This window comes from Astyanax mexicanus, chromosome 2 (assembly GCF_023375975.1).
Source record: "Astyanax mexicanus isolate ESR-SI-001 chromosome 2, AstMex3_surface, whole genome shotgun sequence".
NCBI classification, from domain to species: domain Eukaryota; kingdom Metazoa; phylum Chordata; class Actinopteri; order Characiformes; family Acestrorhamphidae; genus Astyanax; species Astyanax mexicanus.
In genome coordinates this window covers 20,691,952-20,704,124 of record NC_064409.1, presented here as the reverse complement: position 1 = coordinate 20,704,124, position 12,173 = coordinate 20,691,952, and the positions used below count along the sequence as shown (strand labels likewise).

Below are 12,173 nucleotides of genomic sequence, written 5' to 3'. Positions count from 1 at the left end.
TGAAAGTGTGGGTGTATCTGTGTGTGTGTGTGTGTGTGTGTCTGTGTGTGTGGTGAAGGCTATATGGCTTAAGGGGGGATATGGCAAAAATATACCAGCAATCATAGACCACCCACTATTATTGGTCTAAATCTGACTTTTACAGATTGTTTAATGTGCTGATAGTGCCTAACTTTGCTTTTTACAATTATGTTTTCAGTAATCTATGTTTATATAGCTGTACATTAGTTTAAGTTAAAGCTGGATATATGAACCATACTAAAATTTAATTGATGAGTTATTATTAACTGTCAGTAAAATCTTTTGGCGCAGAGCCAACACAAAATTGGGAACTTCCTCTTACAGCCTGCAACACTCAACCATTATTTAGAGACTTCCTTTACCTATGAAATGTAATATTGGAATAATAGTTATGGGCTAGTTATTAGTTATTAGCTTGTATTGTGTATATGAAATATTAACATATCATATGTTTTGCTTGCAGACATTTCGTCCTGCAGCAATGGTCATCGAGCGGTCAGCTGATTACGGGCAGAGCTGGAAGGTGTACCGTTATTTTGCCTTTGACTGCTCCGAGTCTTTTCCATACATCTCACAGGGTCCAGTCGTTAATGTGGACGATATTATTTGCGATTCACGCTACTCAGATATGGAGCCTTCAACAGCGGGAGAGGTGTGTATAAAACACAAACACACATGCATATTGCAAACACATTGCATATTAAACAAATAAATAACAGTAAACTAATAAATATACAAAATGTTATGAGTGGATCAGTTACAGCAGTGCTGCTGGAGTTCTTAAACACTGTGTTAAATCACTTGCTGTTCTTCACTCTATTACACTCCTACCTCTGGCTGCTCCACCTTTTAGATAATGATTATGTAACCACAAAGTGTCCTATATTTGTGATCAGGTGAAGCTAAAAAAATTGATGTCGAAACAAGGAGGAGGTCATAATGTTAGGCTTTATCAGTGTATGCATCATAATTTGGAGGCAAGGGAAACTGAAACAATGGGACTATGTAAAGAAAACCAGAATAGAAACACTAGGAACAGGAGGGGTAACAATCCGCACACAGGTGGGAGGATAAAAGGTTATCGGAGGATATGAAGAAAACACAGACATAAAAGCACATGAGAGAAAAAAGAGGAGACACAGAGGAAACCAGACAAAGACATAGCTGAGGGGTATAACAGGATCAGGACTTCCTTAATACGCTGCATTCCAGTGCAGTCAGTAAATACATAGACCTGCAAGCCATCTTTGGCTTTATAAATTAAAGGTTGTTACTGAAAATGAGCATTCAGACACTGTTTTTGAAGTCAAAAAGATATATGCTCTATCTCTGTTAGATATTAATTATTAATTCGGTAAAGTAGAATTATATGAGTTATTTTAGAAGTGAATTACACTTTTACACCACTACAGTAAATGCAAATCACACTTTGAGCACCCTCTCGTGCATTTGTTGACAATTTCATCCTTTATTAATCCCATAACAAAGCAATATGCAATATAACAGCAGTACACTGGACAGAAAAGTTTCAGAAAATATTCAAACAATATATAAAATCTATATTTACAAACAAATAATGAAAGAACATAAAAATAAATAAATAATAAGATTTGATGAAAGTTGGTTACCTATGTACATGTTGAGGCAAACAGTGACCAGTGATATGGCACATAGTAGAGCAATACAGCAGAAGTAACTAAGCAGAAGCAGCATCTGAGGGAGAGAATACTGAGCTAGAGAGTTATATTACAGTGTTTAAAACAAATATATTAATCATATGGTTTATCACAGCCAGACAGTATTGTATAGGTATTAGCACTGCAGTGTCCTATATAGGCATAGTGTTCTAAACTGTAGGACTATTGCATATTACTGTCTCCTTGTATGTCTTTCTTATTCTCTGTGTGTGTGTGTGTTTGCTTGTACATACAGGTCATCTTCAGAGCACTTGATCCTGTGTTTAAGATCCCCGACCCTTACAGCCAGAGAATCCAGAGTGAGTAACCCACAGTTCATCACAGCAGCTCTTTTATCCCAGCATGAAGCTGGCTTTGTACTGCCAGGCACATAATTTACACTGTATATATGCTGCGACAGTGTGTGTGTGTGTGTGTGTGTGCGTGCAGAAGTATGTATGAAAGAGCCAGAAAAGCCACATGAATTAAGTGAGAATTTAGCAGACAGTGCAGCTCCCCCCCCATTCCAACCAGGGTCAAAGTGTCCAATCATAAATTATGAGAAGAAGCAGGGCTCTATATCCTTTCATGTTTGTAGGTAAAATTCGATCTATAGGTCTTTTCATACTGAGAATTGTTTAGTTTATCCTTTACTAGTGGTATGAATCACAGGGCTTCTCACTGAAGGATATTATAGTGATATGTTGCCCACAGTATTGACAATATCACAATATTGTTATTCTGTGATACTCAATATATCAATTCTCTATGATACTTCACACCATCTCTATCTCTGAAGAGGATAAAATACTCCTCAAGACACAAATATCAGAAATTATCGATTTATTGGTGTCAGTTTCACAGAACTTAGCAACTAATATTCTTCACCGCAGGTTTACCCTATTCACGCCACCATGTGGAGTACTAAGCAGAAACTTTAGTAAATCAAATTTTGGGGGTGTAGAGTGTAGAGTGCAATAAAAATATTGATATTTCACAGCATGTGTTGATAGTGTATCAAAAACAATACGATAACAAAAACAATATTGTTAGGATGGATTTAGGGATTTTAGAGCACCTAAGTTTTAATAAAAATATTGACATTTGATTCCTCATTATAAAATGATCAAACCAATACGATATATAGCAATATCGATATATTGTCCCACCCAATTAAAACATTTGTTGAAATTATACAGTTACTTTACGATTCAGACAAAAGCATTTTTAAACATCAAATTTTTGAACAAACATTAGTTTAAAATGATTTTTTAGACCAGCTGTGTAGAATGGTCCATAGACTTGAGTGTGGGTATATTTCAGAGAATACATTTAATGTGTGAATATATATATATATGTGAGTATGTGTGCTACATCATACATCTTAAATAAAAATAATATAGACATGAATATATAAAAATATATTCATTCAAAATGATACAAAATTATACCATGACAGTATTTTAAATGTGGTACATTGATCATTTAGACAAAAAATAAATTTTAAGAAAAAAAAATACATTTTAAAATATGTTCTATTCTGACTTTAAACCAGCTGTTTAAAACTGTCCATATACAAGTGTGTGTGTGTGTCTGTTTGTAGACCTGTTAAGAATAACCAACCTCCGGGTGCGGATGCTGAAGCTGCACACTCTCGGTGATGACCTGCTGGATGGGGGTGAGGAGGTGAGGCGAAAGTATTACTACGCACTCTACGACATGGTTGTCCGCGGCAACTGCTTTTGCTATGGCCACGCCTCCGAGTGTGCACCAGTTCGAGAGAGCGAGCGGGGAGAAGACGGAATGGTGAGGAACGACAGACTACAAAAAAAATAAGCTTACTTATATCATGATTAGCAGTGTTGCTAATGTGCAAATGTGTGTGTGTGTGTGTGTGTGTGAATATGTGTACAATTGCTCACACAGGTTCACGGCCACTGTATGTGTAAACATCACACTACTGGACTGAACTGTGAGGAGTGTGAAGAGTTTTATCAGGATGCTCCATGGAAACCCGCGCAAGGCCGGAGCACCAATGCATGCAAGAGTAAGTATGAGACACTCACACACACACACACGTTCACCAAAAACAGTATTAAAAATATCTATCAGGGATAGGGCATGGCCATGGCAGAGTATCTGTGTCTTCAAGGCAAGCTCTTGAGATAGCAGCAGTATATGGATAAGCATTGTCCTGTTAAACTAGTGCATCGAAGTCTGCATTTAGAAAAGGTAGAGCCACCGGTCGCAGGACCTCAATAATGTAATGTTGGGCTCAGAGTGCCTGTAATGAAGACCAAAGATGATCTGACATTGTATGACAGTATATGAATGAATATAAATGCATATATACAGGTGTATGTTGGACCAGCCTGGTGCCCAATCTTCATTAATTGCACATTGCACCAGTAAGAGCAGAGTGTGAAGATTCAAATAGCAGGGTAAGAGCACAGTTTTGCTCGAAATATTGCAATGCACACAACATTATGGGCAACATAACAGAGTTCAAAAGAGGACTGTTTTTGGTGCACGTCTTGATGGCGCATCTGTGACCAAGACAGCAAGTCTTTGTGATGCATCAAGAGCCACCATACCACCAAGAAAAACAAACCACATCCAACAGGATTAACTGTGGATGCAAGAGGAAGCTGTCTCAAAGGGATGTTCGGGTGCTAACCCGGATTGTTTACAAAAAACATAAAACCACGGCTGAACAAATCACGGCAGAATTCAATGTGCACCTCAACTCTCCTGTTTCCACCAGAACTGTCCGTCGCGACAATAAATTATTGTGGTCTAAAACCAGGTGTTTCAGTTTCATTGTCCAACCCCTGTATATATATACTGCTGCACTGACCTGTATGAGCTGCTTATCTCTTCACATGGACAATTCTAGACAAATGCCATTGATGGGTGGGTAGTAATATTAGCCTTCTCTTACATTAGACTATAAGGCCTTAAAAACAACTTCCATATTTTACTTTACCTTACCATGAGCATGCAGGCTACTTACAAGAAGCAAGCTATTCTTTTAGGTGACATGTTGTGACCAACTTACAATCCCATAACATTTGGCATGTCAGAGTAAATGCATCCTGTATTAATTAGTGTATTTATACATCAAATTATCAAGTTAATAATAACAGTAGAAATAAATGTATTCCTGAAGTTATGTAGCCTTTTCAATTATTATAAAGTTAACTACAACTATATTCTTCATTCTAGACATATGTAATTCATTTAAAAATATTTCCCTCTTGTTATGTTCCGGTTTATCATGATAGCATTGTCCCAGGTTAGCATTGTTAGTTATTCCGGATGATAATAATGAATGTATGCAGTATTTTTGACATCCAAACACCATTGAAAACATGCTTTTATTACTGTTAATGTGCGGGGCAGCCATCTTTATTAGGGATTTGTTGTTAACCTGTATTATCATTCCTTTTCTCTCCTCCCTCTCTCTCTCTCTCTCTCTCTCTTTCTCAGAGTGTGAGTGTAACTATCACTCAGACGAGTGTCACTTTGATATGGCGGTGTACCTGTCGTCAGGGAACGTGAGTGGAGGAGTGTGTGATAACTGTCAGCACAACACACAGGGTCAGCACTGTGATGACTGCAAACCATTCTATTACCAACACCCCAACAAACATCTCCGAGACCCCCGCATCTGCAGGCGTAAGTGCTGTAAATTCTATGTTAAATTTCCTCTAATTTTTAAAACAAGATATCTTTACAGTTTTCTATTGAGATCTATGTCTGTAATTGATTTTCCCATTTGCAGTTTATATGCAGAGAGTTGCATTATGCATTAACTCCATGTGTCTGTGTATGTGTATACATCTATTCATGCATTTGTGTGTGTGTGTGTTTGCAGCGTGTGACTGTGACCCGCTGGGCTCTCTGAATGACGGTATATGTGACAGTGTGACGGATGTTCTGAGGGGTCTGATAGCGGGACAGTGTCGCTGTAAACCCAATGTGGAGGGGGAGAGCTGCAACCACTGCAAACCGGGACACTATGGACTCAGTGAACACCCACTGGGCTGCCTGCGTGAGGAGAAATACACACACGCACACACACATATACTTTACATACACAGAGAATTTAGAATTTTCCCTCGAGGATCAATAAAGTATCTATCTATTTATCTATCTATCTATCTATCTGTCTGTCTGTCTGTCTATAAGGAGACTTGTTCTGCATGCTCTATGCAACTACCCATTCTCACCAGAGCTTACAGACATCAGCTTTAATGGCATAATTAATGCCATTAATGCCATTAATCTTTAACTGTAACTGTAAATTAATTAAAAATCAATACTGGGGCTTCAGCTTGTCCAGTTGACTAATGAACTGTAACTATAATCAGAGGATCCCAGGTTCAAATTCTGGATAATGCTGCTTGCCAACAGCAGCCAGAGTCCAATATAGAGTACATTTGGTGATGCTGTTTTTCTCTAGGTTGGTACAGTAGGTGGTGCTCTCTCCCCTTTTTACTCCCACTGTGATGTTGGTGAGCACAGGTGTCTGTTTGCTGTTGTGTCAGAGCTGGGGTTCTGGCACTTTCCTTTTAATGTGATAGCTACCCAGTGATGCTGAATTGCAGAATTGCAGTTGGCAAAAAGTCTAACTTCACATGAGGTTTTGTGGCATTAGTAGTGAGGATTAGGGGTTTATATGAATGGGGATTGGCTAATTGATCTTCCAAATTGGGTAAAAAATGTAAAAACACAATACATGATAATTTAATAATCAACATTTACATACAGCCCTGCAAAAAAGGACAACATGCAAGACTTTTCTATTATTTGAAAATGCCAAATAATGTCAGCAGTTGAACAGTTAAACCTCCTCAGCCTCCTCAGGATAAAGCATCTGTGAATTTAACAGAACTCATAAAACTACCATAACATCAGTATACACCTGCTTTCCATTATTATTTTATGAGAACCTTAATTGTACAAGACTTCCTGTTTATTTCTTTGTGTGTATGTGTGTGTGTGTGTGTGTGTGTCCAGCGTGCAGCTGTAATCCTATGGGAACACTCCCTGGAGGAAACCCCTGTGACACAGAAACAGGACGCTGCTACTGCAGACGCCTCGTCACCGGCCAGTACTGTGACCAGTGTTTGGTGAGGAAGAGAGCAAGAGTGTGTGTGTGTATTAATATGTGCATGTATTAATGTTTTATAACATTGCTCTTTTTCTCTCTCTCAGCCTCAGTTCTGGGGCCTCAGTAATGACATGGACGGCTGTCGACCATGTGACTGCGATCTGGGCGGGGCTTTGAATAACGAGTAAGAATGAATGGTCATTTTAAAAATGTTAATCATTTTGTAGCACAACACACTGTAGAGCACGCATCCCATTACTAGGCTTGCTACAATCAATGTTTTTTTTTTTATTATTGTATTAAATTTGTATTTTTAAGCTAATTTTATTCAATTATCCAGAAAATAACTTAATAACTGTTTAAATCATTCAATACATGATTGTGTTGTGGGTATTTTTAAGTGAACTCAAACAGACTTGAAGCCTTATTGACTGATAATTTGCCGATACCAGTACGGTACCTTGAATTTCATATTGATACCCAAACAATATTTTTTTTCGATACCTTTTTCTAAATTGCAACAAAAGAAATACAAAAAGCAATAATTATTCTCACAAAATGCATTTATTTAACAGCTGTCATGAGTAATCACATTCTACTACTGTCACCATGAGAGGCTCCATCTTTTTTTGTATATTGTTGAAACAAACAAACAATGAGCATGATTGTGGTGCTTTATTATTGTATAAACAAAATAAAAAATTTCAATACCCAGCCCTACTGATAACGCACCAATAAGCTCTTGATCTGCTCTGAATTTATGAGCTCCTCTTACTTTATAAACGGCAGTTTGACAGTATGGCTGGTCTAGAGCTGTAAATTTACACTACATAAAAACACAGTGCTGGGAAAACCCGCTTCTTTTTAAATGGTTACAATTTCCTGCATGGTTTAGCACCTGGTGGAGTGACTGTCTAACTGCAGGCTTATTAAGACAGCAGATTTGTGGTCAGGACCTAGAAAATAGGAAGACCTTAGCTATTCTATGTAAAAGGGCAGTTTCTATTTATTTCTATTTTTCAGCTGCTGAACCAAATATAAAAAGTAAAAAATAAAAAGGTTATGAACATTATTGACTAAGTTAATGAAAAAAATATGCTTGGTAATCAGGTACTGTATCATTTTAGGTTGGCCTAACCTAAACATTTTTTGTTTACTGTTTCTGTTTGCAATTATCATCATCCTTCAGGCACCATAGATACAGTTTCTCTTGCCTCTCTCTCTCTCTCTCTCTCTCCAGTTGTTCTCCAGTAACAGGGCAGTGTGTGTGTCGAGAGCACATGTTTGGCCGGCGCTGTGACCAGATGGAGTCAGGTTATTATTTTGCTTCCTTGGATCACTACATCTACGAGGCTGAGGATGCCGCATTCGATCCGGTCAGTCCCACTCCGCACATTATTTTCTCTTATTTGTTAAACTTTTATAGTTCTTTTTCTGTAAAACAAAAATACTCCTTTGACAGACACACCACAAACTGTATTTCAATTTCAACTAATTAATTAAAAGTTGTGTTGGTTTTGTTTGTAAAATTACACAAAAAACATTTAAATCTGTATTATGTGAGAAATGTAGTTAGTAGTAGTTAGTAGTTAGTAGTAGTCAGTTAAGGAGTGTAATTCAGTTTTACTCCACTGCAGTAGATACAAATCACACTAAGTGTTTCCTTATGTAAAAAAATGCTGTACAGGTGCAGTTCTTGACAAGCTGAAATATCCTGATGCAGCATTTGAAGTAAGATTTGAAGAAGCATGTGAATTCTGTTTTAGTTTGGAATTATTTTTTATAGATTTTAGATAGGGGTGTGCCATATCGTATCGTACACGATAATATCGAATCAAAATGTTTAAATATCGTAAACGATATTATACCTTAAAATATTGTGCCACATCACGCATCCCATTTCACATTATATTTCTACTAGTGACAGATTATATCTGTCCAATATCATTTATTTTACTTTAATTCTAGATATATAGAGATGATTGGATTCCATTATTATTAGTATCATGACATTCTGGATCATTAACTTCTATTACAAATCTGATAAATTTCTTGTATTATTTAATATCTCAGTTAGGCGTGTGCAATATTACACTGTATGTTATAATATATATATATTTTTTTCTTGCAGTGTATAGTGTATTTTTTAAGTTTTTTTTTTTTTTAAGTTTTTTGTCATATCACCAAGAGTATCGTTATCGAGAAAATACCATGAAATATCGTGATATTATTTTAGGGCCATATCGCCCACCCCTAATTTTAGATACTATATGTGCTTGTAATGATTATGTAACAGGCAGTGAAGGTGGTCCCAAGGCCTCTCCCTGCAGATCGTCATCCCACTTGGACTGGCATTGGCTTTGCAAACGTGCCTGAAGGAGGAACCCTCAGATTTACCATCGACAACGTGCCACAGTCTATGGAGTACAGCCTGCTGATCCGCTATGAACCACAGGTAACACACACACACAGACACACACACACATGGTATGACTTGCGTACTTTAGTGTATTGATATTTCTGTGTGTGTATCTGTGTGTGTAGTTGCCAGATGTGTGGGAGCAGGTAATGGTGGATGTAAAGCGTACTGGATTTCCTTCACCATCAGCACACTGTTCACCTCCTTATGCTGATCAGCAGAGTGCCTCACTGCCCCCAGGATACAGGTAGTCTTTGTGTGTGTGTGTGTGTGTGTGTGTGTGTGTGTGTATGTGTGTGTGTAGTCTGTGACTATCAGTAGCCAGTGAGAGTGTCTATCTGTAATTAACTTTATATAACTCCATTTTTGCAGGTATGTGGTTCTACCCAGACCGGTCTGTTTGGAAAAGGGACAGACGTACACAGTGGAAATGTTGATGGCTCTGTATTCATCAAATGATCTTCATCAAAATCCACACATGCTCATCGACTCTGTGAGTATCCCGCTGTCCACATACATATATACAATTATAAGTACAGTCTTCTTCAAGTCATTTTTAATATATACTTTTCAGAACATTCCAAACTGCCCTCTGTAAAACATATAGCGCATAACTTTTTGAATAGAGATTTCCCATGCAAAATAAAATATTGTCCATTAGTAAGCTTAACTATATCATACTGTTTAATCTAAGGGTGATTTCACACCTACCTTGTTTGGTCCAGACTTTCAGAATATTCCATTTGGTCCAGGCCAAAATAGCAGACGTTAAAGGTGCTGTGAACCACTGTAATTTTTTCCAACCAAAAGAGGTTTACTCAGTCCAGATCTGAACTGAAACATTGTCCGGTTTGTTTTCAGTGTGAAAAAAACTTTTTTAGATGATTCAGACTTTCAGGCCAATGACAATAATTTAAAGCAGGCTATCATTGACCCATGAAACACTATAAGAAAGAAACAGACCTGGTGTTGTGCTGAAATCTGTCTCCCTTTGGCATCATTTATGCCAGCAGTAGTATGGCTCTAACAAATTATACTGGTGATTCCTGTATCCACTGTAACTTAAATTAACTCTAGTGCTGAGTGTTTATCTGGCACCTCCCACAGACTAACACACACATATTTTTTTAACCTTTTGTCCGAGGACTGAGCTTGTACTGAAAACAGTTCCAGCACTTTCGACACAAACACCTGTGGAATAAACAATATATTTAGCTCGAAATAAATCCTACTTTTTCTAAAAACTGCAGCGTCATCATTCTCCGGTAAGGATCCGTAGTTAATCGTGGAAAACAATAATAATCTTTGCTTCAAAGTTTCTTCTGTGACTCGTTTAGTGCGAGTTCAGTGTGAGTTTCTCTGCGGCTGTTTTTACACGAGGTCAGCCCATGGGCTTGTAAACAATGTTTTGAATCATTGATTCACTCAATGAGTCGACCCAACCCAAAGCGTCTGAACACCAAACACAAATACTTCATTTTATACAGGTAAACCCAGTTTTGAACCATTTCTTTGTCATCTGTAGTTTGATTTTTATTAAGGGGGGAAATAATCGATTATAAAAGAAAATTAGATTTTTTGTGAAACAATCAAATATAATTTTTGGCCATAATCGCCCATCACTAATTAACCCTTATTTCTAAACAAAAAGGAAAAAACTCAAGGAATCCAGGGGAAATCTGTAACACTCATTCTGCTGCGAGATGCTTCTGCACTCAAAGGGAAGCAGATTCTGGCAGCGAGGCAGAATTCAGCACAACACCTGGGAAGGCAACTTCAACAGGCTGCAAACCAATTAGTGTTAGGTTTAGGGAGACTCCACCCACATTGGTGATGATGACAGGATGTAGGACTGTTTTTAGTGTGCTCAGTCATTACACTACAGTTTGACACTGAAAAAAAAAATAAACACACTAAATGTACAGAATACAATTTAACAAACACATCAACCTTGGTCTGGTCTCTGGTCCTAACATTAGTAGTAAAGCTGAGTTGTGTTGTGCATAGATTGTGCTGGTGCCTGCGGTGAAGGATTTGGAGCTGTTCTCAGGATCGCCTGACAGACAGGAAGCATGGACGATGTTCCAGAAGTACCGCTGTCTAGAACAAGGCCAGAGCGTCCAGAAAACGCCAATGACTGACATCTGCAGAGAATACATCTTCAGCGCATCTGCCCTGATGCACCAAGGAGCCATGGGTCAGAACACAGACACACATATTTATTTTTTATTTTTTTATTTAATTTTTTCCCATTTTTTTCCCAATTTACAAGGCCACAGACCCAACTCACTCATTAGGACTCCCCCATCACTAGTGATGCCCCAACACCAGGAGGGTGTAGACTAGCCACGGCCTCTTTTCCTGTTGATGCAGCATTGCCGAGTAGCATCACATCGTGCTCAGAAAAAGTTCAGCAACTCGGTTCAGATACATAAGCTCACAGACGCCTTGTGCTGAGCGACATCACTCTTTGGAGTGATGTGTGGAGAGAGAGCCATCCCCCACTCAATGAGAGCAAGACCAATTGTGCTCTCTCAGGGCTCCGGCAGCCTATGGCAAGCTACATTAACAGGATTCGAACCAGCGATCTCCTGATCATAGTGGCAGCACTTAGCCTGCTGGACCACTTAGAGTCCCGGTTTTATTTATGTCTAATTTTATAGATTTCTTTTTTTCCCCAAAAGTGGGAATCTCATCTCATCTCATTGTCAACCGCTTTATCCGTGAAGGGTCGCGGGGGGGGCTGGAGCCTATCCCAGCAGGCATTGGGCGGAAGGCAGGATACACCCTGGACAGGCCGCCAATCCATCGCAGGGCAGACGGACACAGACAGACACACAGACACATTCACTCACACACTCACACCTAAGGGCAATATCAATCAAGTTCCAATTAGCCTGAACGTGCCGTCTTTGGACTGTGGGAGGAAACCGGAGAACCC

General features: G+C 38.5%; 1 protein-coding gene across 1 annotated transcript in view; it reads left to right on the top strand.

Annotated features, from left to right (window-relative positions):
• lamb1b (laminin, beta 1b) overlaps positions 1-12,173 on the top strand; it is a 43,810-nt gene that overhangs the window by 11,203 nt on the left and 20,434 nt on the right. The window contains exons 5-17 of the mRNA XM_022671374.2: positions 485-673; positions 1,954-2,017; positions 3,301-3,503; positions 3,624-3,744; positions 5,187-5,375; positions 5,575-5,751; positions 6,720-6,832; positions 6,918-6,997; positions 8,054-8,189; positions 9,110-9,268; positions 9,358-9,479; positions 9,605-9,725; positions 11,240-11,429. Of these exons, the coding sequence (XP_022527095.2) occupies positions 485-673; positions 1,954-2,017; positions 3,301-3,503; positions 3,624-3,744; positions 5,187-5,375; positions 5,575-5,751; positions 6,720-6,832; positions 6,918-6,997; positions 8,054-8,189; positions 9,110-9,268; positions 9,358-9,479; positions 9,605-9,725; positions 11,240-11,429 (1,864 nt within the window). The remainder of the gene's footprint in view (positions 1-484; positions 674-1,953; positions 2,018-3,300; positions 3,504-3,623; positions 3,745-5,186; positions 5,376-5,574; positions 5,752-6,719; positions 6,833-6,917; positions 6,998-8,053; positions 8,190-9,109; positions 9,269-9,357; positions 9,480-9,604; positions 9,726-11,239; positions 11,430-12,173) is intronic.